Genomic DNA, 18362 nt, shown 5'->3' on the forward strand with positions numbered 1-18362 from the left:
GGTGTGTTGGCGACACACGTGAAAGCAAAACACGTTGATGAAGATGATAACTAGTAGGGGGGGGGGGGGTGGGCGGAGTCACTGGTCAGGCCATGGTGGAATTGTCTCTGATTGCATGGCCACTGGCCGGCACAACACAGCCACTAATCTTCTTGTTTTGAATCCCGGGCCTAACCATTCCTTAATGAAGCTGTAATGAGCTGTTGAAAATCCTTCAACTGCGCAGGGGGGGGTTATTGAATTGAAACAATCCCTGGTAATCACAGAGTCGGAGTGGCCAGTCAGTCTCTGCTGCCCATCCAGCCACTGCCTCTTTCAGTTTATTGGAGCGGATTGCGACAAGCCCATTGCAGACTTTTGGGAGAGCCTCTCTCTCTCTGTGCTGTGGTGTGTGGTGCGGTGGTTCTGTGTGGTGGTGTGTGGTGGTGGTTTGTAGGGTGGTGAGGGGCTGGTTTTATGAGGGCATTATCAGGTGTCTGCAGGTGCAGCTCCTGTGCTAACCACAGGGTTGCCTGATTACAACTCGTCGACGGATTGGCTTGACGAGAACCCCAGAGTACACGCACAGCAGGCCTGGGTGGCAAAAGCACGCGCTTAAAGCGGAAATGTAGATTTTTAGAGTCTTTATTGTCATCACCGTGATTAGCGTCTCTTGGGGAATCACTTTAAAATTAGGACTGCAGAGCAAAAACAGGGCATCCTGTGGCCTGTTGAACAAACAAACACACACAAACAAAACCAAAACAAACCCAAAATACCCCTGGCTCCGCTCTCCCCAGCTAGTTCCCAGTGTCTTCCCAGTGTGTCAACGAGGGAGGCGTGCGCTAGAGGTATAGCTCTCTGTTTAGCATCCTTTCACGGTGGAAGTGCCACTTCACCATTGAGCATTTGTCAGTTTATGGATGTTGCTGTCATGTCAGGCTCCCCGTACACAGGGTGCGCGGTGCACTGTGTGAATAAAAGAGGGAACAGGCGTGGTAGACACAGGCGACAGGAACACAACGCAGACACGCGAGGTAACAGACCCGTGGCAGCGAACCGCCTCCCACTACTCTACAGCGGAGGAACTACGCAAAACCACTTTCTTATTAATCGTCTTTGGGAAGGCATTCATTCTTAAAAAAAATGAAAGTTGTAAAGAGCTGTATTGGTTTTAAATGAACGATCTAGCTTCATTATGTTAGGAAGTGTTAGCTACTGTGTTAACCAAGGTTTATGATGATTTACATTTTTTTCTTTCTTGCCTGAAAGAATATGCCCAGGTGTAAGCTATGATTATGCCAAGCACTTTCCCGTCTGGTGTATTCCTCAATTAAACCAGGAGCAGGATTTGATGATATTTATTCCAGTTTCTATGGAGACGTGGCTCCAAATACCCTGTGCTGTAATTCACCCCTCCCATAAGCTTCCCCTGCTCTTCGCTGGCTGAGCTCTCTGGTCAATCTATTCTGGGAAAGGCCCTGCCAGTAGGACTTAAGCTTAAACTGAAATTCACCATCATCACTTAGCCAATTTTTAAAAAATCTAATTAATTCCATTGAGATCACAGCCAGGGAGAGAGAGAGAGAGAGAGTGAGTGTGTGCGTGTGTGTGTGTGTGTTGGTGTGAGATTGTTAATGCTAATGCATATTTTCTAGCATTTAATCAACATCAATTATTTAGCTATGTCTCTTGTTTCTTTGATGAATTTCAGAATGTCTCTTTCATTTAACCGGCATATAAACCAGCATTATAATAGTAATAATAATATCAATAATGTTAATAACAAAAAGTAGTAATACTAGTAGCGTTATCCCAGTGTTATATCCGTTTGTATCCATGTCAGCAGCACACATTAAGACCAATGTGTCCCCCCCTCCCTCCCCCTCTCCTCCCTCCCCCACCCTCCCCCTCCCTCCCTCAACCTCCCTCCCTCCCCCTCCCTCCTCCTCTTCCTCTGTTTTTCCCCCAGGTCTCAGCATCCGTGGTGCTCAGGAGGAGGACCCCCCGGACCCCCAGCTCATGCGGCTGGACAACATGCTGCTGGCGGAGGGCGTGTCGGGGCCGGAGAAGGGCGGGGGCTCGGCGGCGGCGGCGGCTGCGGCGGCGGCGGCGGGCGGGGCCGGGGACAACTCCATCGAACACTCGGACTACCGGGCCAAGCTCACGCAGATCCGACAGATCTACCACACGGAGCTGGAGAAATACGAACAGGTAGGCGGGGGGGGGGGGGGGAGCGGACCGCCGGGGAGAACCGTTAGAACCACAGCTTCACTAGGGAGAGGAGACCCGGCTGGGCGGGGGCCCGGAGGTTGAGGGTTTGAAGCCCATCCTGCTCATTAGTCCATGGGTCAAGCAAACAAGAAGATTTGCTTTGGGTGAAAGCGACAAGACTCAATAATGGTCAAACTCTTCTGAGTTAAACTAGTTGTTGATATTCTGGCCCCACCTCCCCCAACCGTCCCTGAGTTACTCAGTGAGTCAGAAATGCACTCAATATAGATAGACAAAGTAGCACAAAGCACTCTGTAATTACACCCTTTTATCGGAACAAGCGTTAAGGCTCATTCTCCACCTGTAGTCTTTTTGCATTTCTGAATTAAGTTTGTTTGGATTTTGCGTTGGCATTTAGCATAGCTAATTCAAATGTATTGCTGCTCTTGTTTTATTCACACTTTACAACTTCAGAATAAAGATAATGACTATGTTGTACCTTTTCAGATGTTGTTTTCAGCTTACCAGAGATACATATTACGTTACTCATTTTGCTTTACATTGAATTTTATTTTGAGTAAAAAAACAAGACAATTTATGATTGTATTTGGTATGTATATATTCTTCAAATCCCATCTGTTGTGTTCACCGTATCCTTCATTTGGGTTTCGACAGATGCATGTTGATGCTAGTTTATTAGGAAAATCCCAACACCATAGATAAAATGCTAACATTAAAAACACTGCTTAGCTAATCAGCTAGCACTTCAATCAAGGCTGCCAATCATGCAGGATGAGACTGTGGGTAGAGTGGTGGAAGGGGCCTCAGAGTTGCCTTAGAAAGCCAGTAAATTAGACTAATTTACCGGGTGCACTCTAAGAGACGAGGGGACCGGGGCGAAGTGCATCTTTCTTAGGGGTGTTTCCAGGTTTTAATTATCTAAATGTAAATACTTAACGCATTTTACTTAGAGTAATGAGGTAAAGTGTGCACTACGTGAATTAGTTATTCTAATGAATCATGTCTGAACTACTGGTTTAACGCAAAGCTGTTTGATTTCTTTGGCCACATTAGGCCCGCGATAAATTGCAAATCAGCATCGGTGTTCGTAGATGACTTCACCTATTATGCCATCAAAGGAACTCACAAACGGTAGCTCAGTGGATGCTTTTAAGAGCAAGTACTGACCATTACCCAACGTGAATAAAAATGTGTTCCCCACTTAGACCTCTCATATATATTTTCTATTTTATTAAATGTTTGTTCAGGTTAGAAAATGTCCTCCGTGTTTTCTTTAGACCACCGTCTTGTCTTCTTGGGCTCAGGGAAAAGCCACGGCGACTGAGGGCTTTGTTTGCATTCCTCTGATCTCCCTCTCGGCAGGCGTGCAACGAGTTCACCACCCACGTGATGAACCTGCTGCGGGAACAGTCGCGCACGCGGCCCATCTCGCCCAAGGAGATCGAGCGCATGGTGGGCATCATCCACCGCAAGTTCAGCTCCATCCAGATGCAGCTGAAGCAGAGCACCTGCGAAGCTGTCATGATCCTGCGCTCAAGATTCCTTGATGCCCGGTCAGTGCACTGGGTGTGTGCGTGCGTGTTTGTGTGTTGTGTGTGTGTGTGTGTGTGTGTGTGTGTGTGTGTTTGTGTGCGTGAGACCAAGTAGCTGAACTTTATTATACCATACCTCTGAGTTGTGTTGTGTAAACAAAGCCGAGACAAGGAGGGCAATTTGAAATCTGTGTTGAGTTCTGTTCATTTGTTTCCTTCGTGTGTGTGTGTGTGTGTGTGTGATTTGTAAAGGCAAAGTGTGCTGTGTGAGTACTGCAGAGATGCACAATGTTCATTATGTGCATGTATCCGTGCATGATCCATTTTCAAGACAATCATGGCCTAACACCTGAGAGCAGTTAAGACCAAATGAAATGGGGGACCAAGTCATGTGTAATGGATGGCGGCGAGGTCATCAGCAGGTGTTCTGGATTACTGTAATCACTAACAGTTTGGTGCATCCGAGCTCTGCAGAGAGAGAGAGAGAGAGAGAGGGAGAGAGAGAGAGAGAGAGAGAGAGAGAGAGAGAGAGAGAGAGAGAGAGAGAGAGAGAGAGAGAGAGAGAGAGAGAGAGAGAGGGTCCGGGCCAAGCAAGCCATGTGGAAGCACATTTCTCTGCCCACCGCCTATGTGAGGTGCGGTAAACAAGGGGAAATAAGCAAATGCTCAACAACACGATAAGTAGTGCCCTTGGGAGGGGGAGCCCAGATCTAGTTAGAGGGGCCTGGCTTTGTTTCTGCAGAGGATCCCCGGGGCCCGGGCACTTCAAGAAACAATGCTCAACTGTGCATGGCATGATTTCTATAATGCACCGAGATGCACTTTGACTGGGCTTCGCGCTCCACGAGTGGCGCCCACCCATCCGCTGCACTAAACTCCACACATTACACGCTTGGACTGGGCGGGCGCAGACCCACACACCCAACGAGAGAGCGTGTCCCCCTACACTCAGTGTGTATGTGTGTGTGTGTGTGTGTGTGTGTGTGTGTGTGTGTTTTCTCCTGTCACTTTATTGGTAGCGGTAAGGGCTCTTTTGTGTGCCGATGAGACTCTGGGAGCAGGGGCTGACACGGGGTTCCTAAGGGCCCTAGTGAAGCCCGTTTCTCATTATTTTCACCATTTATGTGGGAGATTGATTGTGTAATTTGACCAATCCAAATGAATGAGTTAATGCCATTCTCGCTAATAAGCCCGCTCTGCCCCCCCCCCCCCCCCCACTCCCCTTTTTTTTTCTCTCTCTCTCTCTCTCTATCTCTCTCTCCCTCTCTGTCTCTCTCTCTCTATCGTCCTTGTTTTTTTTTTCCTTCACCCAGGCGGAAAAGGAGAAACTTCAGCAAGCAGGCGACAGAGATCCTGAACGAGTATTTCTACTCACACCTCAGCAACCCTTACCCCAGCGAAGAGGCGAAGGAGGAGCTGGCCAAGAAGTGCAGCATCACAGTCTCCCAGGTGGGTAGCGCTCCTCGCTGGCTCTTAACTTGTGCCTGCCGGGTAATCAGGGTGGAGGAGGTCCAGGAGAGCCTGGAGGGATAGCCACCGTAGGGTCAGGATGCACAAGACACGCCGTCCTTTACCTAACCTTCACACGGTGACTGCCCTAATGATGATGCTTCAGTCAGGGCTGCCCCCCCAACACCCCCCCCCCCACCCCCGACCCCCCCCAGTCAGTCACAGCAGGGCCACAGGGAGAAGGGGAGCTCCACTTCAGCTTGGCCTCAATCAGAGCACTAGTCTGGGCCTGGTCAAGCGGCCCGTGCTACACGGCTCCCTTGCCATTTTCTCTCTCATCCCCATCTTCCACGCGTGCCATCGCTCTTACCTGTTCAGTCACTCAGAGCAGTTCACATACATATGAGTGAAAGGAAATGGCTCCTGCTTTATTAAGTATACATTTTGTATAAATAAAGAAAAAACAGAAAACACAATGGCCCAACGAATGAGCTAAAATGGGTTTTCTCTGATATCTCTTTAGGGTTCTTAGATGTATTTATTTTCCCACTTGATATTAAATAAGCCTCCTAGTGGGCTAACAGAAGGCATTATCCCTCACTCCCATCACCCATACCCCCAAATATCAACCTCATGTATAACTTGCTATCATATTGTCGACTATTTACATAAGACTCTTGATTTTTTTGAACTGTTATGTTTCCATGGTGATCCTCACGTGGCACGATTGTCAGATTTCTCTCAGACCAAGTATAAATATCTGGGCAGTACAATGTTGTCTGTGTCTGTGTGGGGCGTGGTGTGGAGGGGTTATACTGAGTGTAGAGTCGTGAGGAGTCAGAAACTGTAAAAGCCCATTCTTTTTTGCCTTCAGGGGGTGGGAAGCACCATCACAGTGTCACAGGTATGTCATGACTTCTCCTGATCCAACTGTTGTTTTTTTTCTCCATCCTTTGTTTCTCTTTGTTCTTCTCTGTATATGTGCGCTGTCACCAGTCAGTCCCTCCCTGCACTGAACACACACACACACACACCCACACACACACACACACACACACACAGGGCCCCTCCCTCCTTTCACCTCCCACTCCACCGCTAATGCTAGCACACAACTTTACCTCACTCTATACTCCTTTCCCCTTCAAAAGACACACAAATATGTATATTTATATATATATATTGTTGACCCTTTGGCTGCCATTACGAGAAGTACTCAAAGTATTTTGAGTAATTACGGAATGCATTTAGAACACACCCATGTCACATGTGTGTTAAACTATGTTACATGTTATACATGATTTCTTTCTTTGTTTCAACTTATGCTGTATGATTTGTATAACCAGCGTACATTGTTTTGGTTTTTGTTTGTGGTAGAGCCTCTTCTAGTTCTGTCCTCCTGAAGATGCACCCTGTGTTTTTGTTATGTTGTCCCCCCCCCCCCACCCCCACACCTCTTTCTAAACGTACAATCTGTGCTTCTTCGTGATTGGCCCCCGACCCTCACTAATCAAAAGTCTCACCGCTTAAAGAGCCTCTCTAAACCAGCCAATGACGAGCCACCCCACCCCCCCCCACCCCTCACCCCTCCTCGCCCCGCTCTGAGAACAAATCATCCTATGCAGAAGTGTGCAGAGGGGCTTTTTAAGGAAACTCACTTGAAACTCATCTCAAGCCCCATTAGCCGAGCTCTCCCCTGGCCAGCAGGGAGGGATGCACAGCAGACTCTCTTATTGACTTATTCTTAGCTCCGTGGCTCGTCGTAAGCGAGAAACACATTCTTAAGGGCTCAACAGGATGCCAAGCCTACAGTAAAGTGTGATATCATTAAGTCAACAGCAGAACGAACGGCACAGCGTTCTCTGAGTCACACGCCTCTCACTGGAGCTATTCTTGAGGCTGGAACACAGTGGCTCGTCTTGGTGCGAGCCCAAACACATTGTCCACCGACGGCTACGTCTCCCACGGTGGTGGTCGGGATAGTCTGTGTGGCTGGTGACTGCATGTGGTGGCACTGCAACAAAGATTCACTCCTCAACATGGTTTGAAATGAGGCAAAATCCACTTTAAGCACCGGAGACAATATTGACATACATTATTATATTGTTTTTGAGGAGGTAAGGGAGATTCCTTTACTGCCTGCTTGCACCAAGACCCAAATCATTCTATTTTTTATTATATTACAGGCCACAAGAAAGTCAAATGTTTAACTACACGTATTTCCTTTTCTTCTTTTTTTTTTAAATACATTGTGGGATTTTAATACATAGCCTACAAGGGTAGGCCTATTGAATTGTACAGATATATTCAATATATAGTAATAGATGATGTTATCGAGTGCCAATGTTTGCATTTATCGCTGCCATTTTCTGTATGCTAGCTGTGCTGCGTGGCTCAACAAAGGGCTTGAGATGAGATGAGATGGCCGTGGTTGGGGTCAGGGTTTATGGATGTGCAGGAGGCCATGATTCATTCAATCTCCAGACAGGTGATAGGAAAGATGGCTATTCTTTTAATGCGCAGAGGAAAAGCTGCTGAGATCAGACCAAGGAGCAACCATATTGACGTGGGATGGATTTACATCTCACAAAAAATCTGTAACAATATCCTCGCAATTGACAGACACTTATCAATATTTCACATCATTATAAATCCTCTGAATAAGAGAGCCTTGAGTAAATGAATGTTTTATTAATGTGCCATGTATAATTGATGGCTGGGGGCGGCCACCTTTGTACGTGTAATTAAGAATAAAGTCAGACAGGGTTTGGTAACCATACGATCATAAACATATCGTACCGTTATTTCCATTGACGGAAGGCGCGCAATGGCCTGGAATGGGTTGGAAACGTCTGAATTATTAAGCACCGTGGCTCTCCAGTGGCTAGCACAGCGAGCCCTGGTGTCGTGTTCATCCAAGGGGCTCGCGCGGCGGTCATTATACAACTGCAGCCTTTGAGGTTGCTGAGGTCAGGTAATCCAGTCTCACACCATGGGCCCCGCGACACAGAGAAGTCAATTGAATGCACGGCCTAGCACAAGATAAAAGTGAATTAGGTCTGTAGATTGGCTTTGTGGAGCCCACCTCGCACAGCACAGCCCGGCGTCTGCTCAATGTTTCGCTGAACCTGGGAATCAGTACAGCCCACAGAGTTCAGTGGGCAGGAGAGAAATGTGTGCAGGAATGAGGAATGGTGGCGGAATACCAAACATTTCATCGGGGCTTGCAATAACACACACCATACAGGAGATTGTCACCGGGCCAGCGTTTGCCCACGTCATCAGATGTCTATGATTAATCTGCAACTTCTTCATCAAGCGCTATAGGACTCCATTACAACTGCCACACTTGATCACAGCTATATCTGGTTAAGACAATATTGTCTGATTAATGGCAAAACTGGTCTCATCAGTCAATGTCACCCATCAGCACGGCTGCTGTAAAACGCCATGATATGAAAGGCAGATTTTGCCAATTTTGCTAAAGCATTTTTGTTGCATTTTTAAAGGCGTTTTAAGCATTTCCCCTGACATGGCAACACTTAGACTCAAAGAGACTGATTAGGCCAGTGATGCATTTGCTATAGGTTGCCTCAGCGTTGGGGGGCATTCTGTGGGCGGCAAGTGGGCTCCTGGTGTTTCCTCTGTGGCCCCGGCTTCCTCTACAAGCAGGTTAAGTAAAACGGATGATGGCCAGAGCTTTCATTGCTTCCAATTAAACCTTGCTTGTTAGTTTAACCTCTAGGTAAACCCATCAAACAATTGATGTCAAGGAAGCCCTGCCAACAGTAGGGCCTCGCCTGAATGGTCATTAATTTTAATTGCCTGGATATTAAAGATTTAGAGCACAGAGACATGCCGGACGGAAATGATCTGATGTCCTGCAAAGGCAGTCTATATTATTTATTTATTTCTATATTTATTTTTTCCCTTTTTCGCGGCGCACCACTGGCGGGCAAGGCTGGAGATATTAAAATTTAAGCACACGGGGTGGAAATTAAATAAAGCGTCATTACGGGCAGCTGCTCTTCGGCTGGTCCGGCCGTGGGGGGGTTGCGGGTGGGGGGGTTGCGGGTGGGTGGGGGGGGGCAGAACAGCAACAAGGCACCTTAATTTATAGGACCATTAAAAACAAGCATCATCACATTATTATTCCATTGTTATTGCAGGGAAGCAGCCCTCCAACACAGGGCTCTCTCACCCTCCCACGACTGGCTGCTTTCTGACTTGTGGCGCGGCTGATGTCCTTCGTTTTAATGCCCTCCCTTAATTAGCAGCGAGCCATGGTTAAAACAAAATATACACCCTTCTCTCTTCTACGCCACCATGTCATGCCTCGGGTAGTAATATCTCACCTTGGTAAATATTTACATTGTCCTGCGTATGTATATCAATGTGAGTTCATGAATATTCAACTCCGACGTGACTCTACCGATAAATTATTGGTGGTAATAATCGTTAACGTGCTTTTACTCATCGACTCGTCGCAAAAAATAGATTGTCCCCCCCCGAAACTCGGATGATCTCAACGGTTGGTCTGAAGGAGGTTTTGAACGAGGAATAGTACTATTCCTGGAATTAAAACCACAACCGTCTCTTGCTATGTGATAGGAAGGAGTCAAAGTAAACCTCGCAGACATGTGTGTGTGCAGTGGGACCGGGGGCCCCTAGTGTGTTGGTTTCATCCAGAGACAAAGAGAGAGCAAGTCAGGACCCCCCCCCCCCCCCCCCCCCCCCCCCCCTTGTCTGGGAGAGACGACACAAGTGATTCCTGATTATGGCTTAATTAGCTAGCGTACCCAGTGGACATTACAGCACAGGGGCTGGGAATTGGGTGCTTGATGGACCCAAACATGACATCTTGAAACAATCTCACTGCTCAGTGCACAATGCTGTGTGGCTGCTTGACGTCTCTGACTCCTCCCCGCCTCTCTCCCTCCCTCCCCTCTCTCTCTCTCTCTCTACCGCTCCCCCCCCCCCCCCCCCCCCCTTCCTCCGAATCATCCCCCCCCTTCCTCCCCCCCCCCCCCCCCCCCCCCACACACTTTAACCACCACAGGTGTCCAACTGGTTCGGCAACAAGCGGATCCGGTACAAGAAGAACATAGGCAAGTTCCAAGAGGAGGCCAACCTGTACGCGGCCAAGACTGCAGTCACTGCGGCGCATGCGGCCGCCGCGGCCGTTCAGAACAGCCAGACCAACTCCCCCACCACCCCAAACTCCGGTAGGCGCCCCCCTCCTCCTCCTCCTCCTCCTCTGCAGCAGCACATAGACACATGAACCAAGCCGCCCCCGCCCCCGCCCCCGCCCCCCCCACGGCCCAGAGAGGATAGATAAAACACCCCCCCCCCCCCCCACCAAAACCACCGGGCGCCCCGCCAACCCCCGCCACACGACCGCCTTCCCCCACACACGCCTACCTGCCGCACCCACTCATGCATCGTTCACACAGCACCGCTGCCAGAGTGACAGGCACTCGGGTACCCCCCCCACCCCACCGCCGTCGCCCTCCTCGCACCCCCGGCCCACCCACTCCTCCTCCCCCAGCTCGGGGGATCGCAGTGTCTCCTGTCTCGGGAGGAAAACAGTTGACGGCGAGCATGCAAACTCATGCATAACAATAGCGTTCCTGACTTGTGAACTGAGAACACACGTGTTCTGTTTGGGTTTTTTTTTTTTTTTTTTTTATACATGGGGGGATAGGGGATAGGGGTGGGGGGGTTTTGAGTGGGTGTCAGGGGGAAAATAAAATAGTGAATGATGTCACGGGGCGTTTTTTTTTCCGTATCGCTCTGCTGTTCGGCCTCACCCTCCTTGTGTGCGGTCCTGTAAGGGCACGTAACTCCACCGAGGGGCTTTGACTTTACACTAAAGCAGGAAGCGTCATTGTCGCGGTGGCGGTCAAAAGGGGGGGGGAGGTTATTCTAAATCGATACGTAATAAAAGCCCCCGCCCCCCGCCCCCCCCCCCCCCACCCCCCCACCGCCCTTCTCGGCTTCAGTTCGCATGAATGTTATTTTTGGGTGGAGACACCGGGGGCATGCTTTGGTCCGATGTGTTTGAAGTTCATGCCATGCTGAGTGTCTATACGGTGCAGGTGTCTGAGCACCGCTGGTGAAGGTGTGGTAAGCTCACCAAGTGGTCCCCTTTCTCTCGCACCCAGGATTCCAGATGAAAGATGAGGAGTTTCAGCTGGATTCTGCCGAGAGCAAAAACACTCTTTTAACCAACATGTTCACTGGTACTGCTCTTTTCATAAGCTTTCTTGTCTGTTCTTCTCGTCATCTGCCGTGTGTTCTGCCCCAGTGACGTTATAGCTAGTGGTGTTAGTGGAGTGGCTGGTGTGGAACATCTGGGCCCGTATGCAACCACCTGTACACCCCGAGTCTCCTGTGTCATGTGATTGTTCGCCCCCATCCATCCTCCTACCCCCCCCCCCCCCCCCCTCCGCCCTCATTCAAACAATCACAAGCATTCCTTCCTCAGTGGTGGTCTTCATCCTCTTCTTCTTCCTCTCATTCTTGCCCTTTCTTCTCCGCCATGGTTTGTAGTCTGCTTGCTTTTTCCGGGAGTTTTTCTTCCTGCATTCCAACGTGTCTGTCTCCATCCTCAGCTTGGCGTGCCAACAGGCACCTCGGTCGGTTGTGTTGTGTGCGTGCGTGCGTGCGTGCGTGTGCGTGTGCGTGTGTGTCTGTGTGCGTGTCTGTAGCTCTCCCACGTAGCCCCCTCTCTCTCTCTCTCTCCATATCTGTATTGAGCTACTGACGTCTTCCGTTCCCAGGTTCCGCAGGGTCTTTTAGCCTCCCACACTCTGGGGACATGGGGTTCTTGGGCATGCAGAGTCTGAATGGGGATTCTTACCAAGGGGCACAAGTCGGAGCCAATGTACAGTCCCAGGTAGGATTCTGAAGCAGGGACAGGGAGACCCGTCCTTGTCTTGCCTGTGTGCTGAGCCATCCACAGTGCAGTCTGAAGCACAGTTGATAAAACTAAACAACAAGTTCAGGAAAATCCAAAATCATACTGAGAAGATGTCTTCCACAAATCGGGAACATCTGTTTTAAACAAGCCATTGCCAATGAGCCCCCGGATGCTAATCCAGCGTAACTCAGCGTTAGCTGTCCTGATTTGGGTTGAACATGGCGTGCTTACTGACTCTAATTCGCTTTGGATGGAATATTCTGGAAGAAAGAGTTGAATCCCACCCCATTGCTATCATGGACAACGCAAAAAAGCAATACAAAAAAAAAAAAGCGTTATTCTTTCTGTAATTTGGATTTCTAGCATTTTTTTCTCTAGGACTTGCGTAATCATTCTCTGAATGCATTTGGCTTTGACTTGAGCTCTTGGGTTGGTGTTGGGTTTACAGTATTGTGTTTCCCCCCTTTTTATGTAATCTATATTGCTGTCTCATCTCGTTATTGTTTGTTCTCAATGTTATCTTCCATTATGTGAATTGAATACAACCACAGAGTAGACAAGGCTAAAGCCATGCGCTTGTGTCATAATCTATGCTATACTCTCCCTCTGCCAAAGCTAGAATAAAAATAAAACACAAACATCCCTGCATTTAATGTACACCTCACCTCTCTCTTGCTTTGTCTGAGGACACAACTTTTCTGTGATCGTGTTATGTTTTGACTCACTGTTTTACTTTTCCTTCAACATCATTTATTTGTGTCCATGTCTCAGACAGTCTAAGGTTGAACACTATTTGACTGATGTATAAATACAATCCGTCATTTAAATAGATCTTAATCTAGTGCCTCTGGCTTGGCCGCATTCACCATCTCAACGGTCTCCATGTGTATTTTATTATCTTACCCCCCACACGTTTATGCTTGTAGTTTGAGCCCTCACCCCCCCCCCCCCCCCCAACCCCCCTCCCTCCCCATCCCTCCCCAGCACAGTGTAGTGTATGTTCAGTCATCTAGCATGTCCACACGTGTGTCAGCGTGTGTGTGCGCGTATGTGTGCGTGTGTGTGTGTGTGTGTGTGTGTGTGTGTGTGTGTGCGATGGCCCGCCCGCCTAGAGAGCTGACCGCCTGGTGGCCCTTGTCTTGTCTGTCTGTGCCCCCCCCCACCCCCCCCCCCCCCCCCCCCCAGGTGGATACCCTGCGTCATGTTATCAGTCAGACGGCCGGATACAGTGATGCTCTCCGGGGGAACACTATGTACAGTCCACACGGCTTGAGCGTGAGTACACACACACACACACACACACACACACGCCCACGCACACACACGCACATACATGCGCACACACGCAAAAGAACACGCGCACTTACACGCACACACACACAAACGCATACACACACACACACACACACGCAAACACACACACACACCCCTCCGGTCCGACGTTCTAGGATAGATGATGTGCAAGCGGCACAATTATCTTCAGTCGTATTCTCATTAAGCATTGCGCTTTTTCCTTTTTTCCCGCTTAACAAACGGACAAATTGGTAATTCAGTGTAACTTGCGGACCCTAAAGAAGAAGAAAAGGAACGTAATCCATTGATTGCATCCTGTGGAGAGGCGATGCGGCTACGGCTTTATCCAAATAAAGGCGGTCTGCACAGTATTAGATGTATGGTGTATAGATGTAAGATACCCACAGGCTAAACGCTGTAGCTAACTGAGGGGCAGGGAAACCCTTTATTAAACCCTTCCCTCGGTAGTTGAGCTTCTGATACAAGGCTGGGAGTTTAAACTGTAAAAGATCTGACTGCAGATCTTCTGGTGCAACCCTATTCGGTATGGATAAAACCCACAGCCAAGCAGGGAAATATTTTAACACGCAGAGACATTTTAACACGACTGCCTCTACTACAACAATACCAGTAGCAGGCTAGTCCTAGTACTACTGCTAGAACTACTAATCAAAATAATCATTACAATAACAACAATACAACAACAATAATAATACAAAAACTGGCAACACACTCCCTTTATTAGCATCGCGGCTAACACTTCACACACTCGTCAGACGGCCAACCGAGATAGGCAGCGTTCCCGGGCGCCGCTGCGTGCGTTTCAGGGGCTGTTTTGAACTGCTCCAGCGGATTCTCCACGCCTTATCTCCGTGATAACATAGGAAACACGTGACGGCCCCCAGCCCTGTTTCTCCAGACATGACTTCCCATCTGCGCTGATGGGAGGCCTCGATACGGCACCCCCCCCCACCCCCCCCGCATAATCTGCCGTCATCGCAGCACCCAGAGCAAAAGGGAGGAGAATTAATTTGGTTGATGAGAAAGAGGACAAAGGGAGAGGAGTGAGAGGAGGGGAGCGATAGGGTGTCAGGGAGCGTCTTTGTAGAGAACCCGTGTGATTGTGGTGGGGCTCGTGTTAGCGCAGTCTGTCCTCCTCTCTGTTCTCGTAGGTGTAGGTGTGTCCCACTCTGACACAAAGGTTCATTAAGAAATGGGGAGAAGACGGAGAACGGCTGATGCAAAGTTGCAAACACACACACACACACACACACACACACACACACACACACACACACATAAACACAAACATCACTGCACAAACAACGACAAAAATATTCAATCTAAAGGCGAGAGTCGTAGCCAGGGTTGCATGCGAACACACATGGACGTTGGGTGTTTTTATTATTTTTCTCCAGGATGGCGTGTTTTTTCGGTGTCATTTCCGTTTTGTTGAGAGCCCTTTTTAGCTCGGAGCTGCTCTGTGTGTCAGGCCCGAGTAGGATCAAAGATTTCTCACTCTCCACCCTAATGTTCATCATCTGGAGTGTAGACCCCCACACACTCCGACACGGTGGGCCGAGAACACAGCGCGCTCTGTGATGGCGCCGAGCCAGTCACGGAAAAACCGGAACAAACAGACCACTTTTTAAGGCTGTAAACTCGGTTTGAGATCTAAATCAAAGTAGTTGCCACATTGCTCACATCAAACAGCTTGGTATTTAAATAAGACTGCCTAATTCCCCCCATAATGAGCCAAAGCACCAGGCTAATGCCACGGGAAGAAGAAGAAGAAGAAACGGTGGCTGTGCCTTAGATATATTAGCATACGCTAACCTTTAGCTTTGTTTATGGTGACGTAGCAGGGATCCAGTAAAGGCTAGGTCGTGCCTGGAGCAACTGCAAAGTCAGCCTGGCTCAGACCGCCTCTCTTGGAAAGGACCGACTCCCCCCCCCCTCCCCGTCTCTTCCACTCAGCTGTCCTCACTTCCCCCCCACCCCGGCCCTCTCCCTCCTGCTGACTGACAGGAGAATATGTAGCGACAAGCTGTCTGCCTCGGCTGGGATCTGCCTAGATGCTGATTCCAGGGATCCGACCCCATTGGTCGGGATTCACAAGACGGCCGAGTTTCCCGCTCTCCCTCTCGTTGATTGTCACTGCAGTCGTTCCGGATCCATCCGATGACCCGCTTACTCTCGTGTACAACGGCTACACAAATGATAGATATTTTTTGTGGGCGTTTTTGCGTAGTCTGGATATTTCGTTTCGCACCATGCCAGCTCAGAGCGGTTGTCAGACAGAAGACGTAAAAGGGTTATGAGACGGATGCATCACTGGATTCGGCGACGCCGTGACCTTTTTTGTAATGTTTGTTTTGTGTTTATGTTTCAGGCTAATGGCGGATGGCAAGACGCAACGACTCCCTCTTCTGTAATATCTCTGACGGAAGGACCTGGCAGTGTGCACTCTGATACCTCCAATTGATCTGCTATTAGTGCAACTTAGCCCCAAGCTGGGCACAGACTCCTATACGGGCCGACGGACTTCAAGAGGACATACTTCAACTCCACAATTAATTCTTTCCTGTATCTCGAAAACTGCTCTCCCCCCCCTCCCTCCTCTCCCTCCCCCCTCCCCCACATCGACGTTGCCCACAAGTAACCCCATCCTCCGTCAAGAAAACACAGTGTTTCTTGGACTTTTAGCGTTCCTCTCTCTCTCTCTATCTCTCTCTCTCTCTGTCTCTCTCTCTCTCTCTCATGCTGTTTTTTTCCGTTGTTTGCTGTTGTTTGATGTAGGGGTAAGCACAGGTATGTACAGAAATCAGAAGCAACCCTCTCTTTCCAGATTATATTTGCTCAGTGGCCACAGCGGACGTTTTTTAAAGACTAATTTGATGTTCTCGAAGGCTTTGTTATTATTTTTCTCATCCGTATTCCGTTTTTGTCTTATATTATTACGACCAATCATGGACTTGTCTTTAAAAGTATTCCCCCTTATTCTTACAATACACAGATTAAATCAATGTTTTTCTTTGTGTTTGCAATCTTGTCCTGCAAGCTGGACAACGTTGGTGCTGACAGCCCGATGGCAGGTCTGCAGTTACTTTAAAGATTAGTTTTGCCTTGCAGCTACGTGTTGGCTCACTGGGTTTACACAAGGAAACGACCATTCGGACTCTGGACCATAAAGATGTATATTGATTGCGTTATTTGAACACGACACTATGACAACTTTCCATGGAATATCATTTGACAGGAGGTATGTACATATTGTATGTAAACTATTGTATTCTTTTTCCTGGCCACTAATGGGAGTGTTTCCACTACTGGTCTGACAGAGAGATAAATCCTTCACAGTCCAACAGGTCCATTTGATACACAAAGTACCACCCTATATATATACTATATAGATATATATAAGAAAGGGGGAAAAAAATCTTGAGAGTAATTATCCATCCCACCAATCAATACACAGCTTTATTACCTCATCATGATCCATGCGAACCAATCTACTCCCGACATCTCTGTAGCTTAGTGTGCTCACCTACTACCTCTGAACAATGCGCCACCCTTTCTTTCCGTCCGGATTTTCTTGTTTTCATGTTGTTATGTTGTTACACGTGTAACATTGTAAACTCTCCATTCTCCATGTAATCTAATGTATATTTTAATCTTTTAATAAAATATAGTTGCTGTGAAGCAACCTCAAATAAGAAAAAAACAAACAAATGCTAATATTAACTCCATGGAAACGGGGGCCGTGGGCGGGGGGGGGGGGCAGGGCCAGGGTTGAAATGTGTTGCTGCGTGGCGTTTGTGGGTGGAGCCACGGACGTTGATCAATTAACACCAAACAGTGAAACTGTTGTAAATACTAAAGAACATTTTGAATGTTGCTCATCTTGTTACTAAATCATGCAAAAACTGAAAAAAAAAATAATTCTAAGAACTGTAATGCATAGAGGTTTCAGTATTCACAACTATACATTCTATACATTCTGGCTCTGTGTAACAGAGTCTAGACTTCTTTTTCTCTTTTTTCTATTGTATGTGACTCTGAAACTGAAAGTCATGGCAAATGATTTGTGGCAGTGATTCTAATGTAATACAAATGTTTAGTGTTTCTTTTTAACCAGACTACACCCTGGACTGAAAGGTCTTCCTTGTGGTAGTTGTGTAATTTCAAACATGAATAAACCTTTTTGCTTTCATGATGGAAACCAGACACTCGTGTCATTACTGCCTGCCCCATGTTGGCTCCAGGCTCCCATTCCTGAGGGGCCATTATGTCACACCAGGGGAGACTGGTCTCTGTTGATCCACACTGATGTTGTTCTTCATACAGGTCATGGTGACGACGTCAGAGACCCAAACACAGCTTTACATCATTTAGCTATGTTGTTAATTCTTTGACCTAATGAAGCCGCTACACTGTGACTAAATGAAAGGATCAATTAAAAGCGTTCTGTCATTTTAAACAGTTGAATTGTAACCAACGCTATGGGTCCAAATCAGGCTAGCGTGGTAAAAACCCTTGGTAGATCCCTTGTGCGCGGTAACGCTGGAGCAGACAAAGAAAGGCACTGATGTCAGCCACCTCTACTACGGCTTCTTTTGTCTTTCTTTGGTGGAGCGGCTGCCTTAATGGATCATTGGTCAGCCAGCCCATGGGAATATTCACATCAATCTTTGCTCATTTCCCGAGCAAAGTTCATCATTTTGTGTGTGTGTGTGTGTGTGTGTGGTTGTGTGCCCTTGTCCAGTCTTAAGTGTTTAAGTAGGTAGGAAAAAAAAGATAGCTGACTGATTCACATAAGAACGCATACATATAGCGTCGTGGATTTTTGAAAATTGTAGTTTGAATTACTGCGTTTCAGAACATCTGAGGTATGAAAGCCCAAGACAGGGAGACATTGAGAGGCTCCATAATCGTTAATTTGGTTATTTTTCTTT

The 18362-nt window shown here is 48.0% G+C and overlaps 1 protein-coding gene across 1 annotated transcript; it reads left to right on the forward strand.

Annotated features, from left to right (window-relative positions):
- Window positions 1–913: 913 nt before the first annotated feature.
- On the forward strand, window positions 914–15892 carry pbx3b (pre-B-cell leukemia homeobox 3b; the record flags this gene model as incomplete). The annotated part of the gene is made up of 10 exons (XM_084468211.1): window positions 914–1016; window positions 1952–2193; window positions 3577–3767; window positions 5060–5195; window positions 6070–6099; window positions 10252–10417; window positions 11357–11434; window positions 11975–12090; window positions 13300–13389; window positions 15800–15892. 10 exons carry the CDS (start codon window positions 914–916, stop codon window positions 15890–15892), a joined length of 1245 nt encoding a protein of 414 aa, XP_084324337.1.
- Window positions 15893–18362: the final 2470 nt, after the last annotated feature.

Source organism: Micromesistius poutassou (assembly GCF_964030765.1).
Source record: "Micromesistius poutassou genome assembly, chromosome: 5".
In the NCBI taxonomy this organism is placed as follows: Eukaryota; Metazoa; Chordata; class Actinopteri; order Gadiformes; family Gadidae; genus Micromesistius; species Micromesistius poutassou.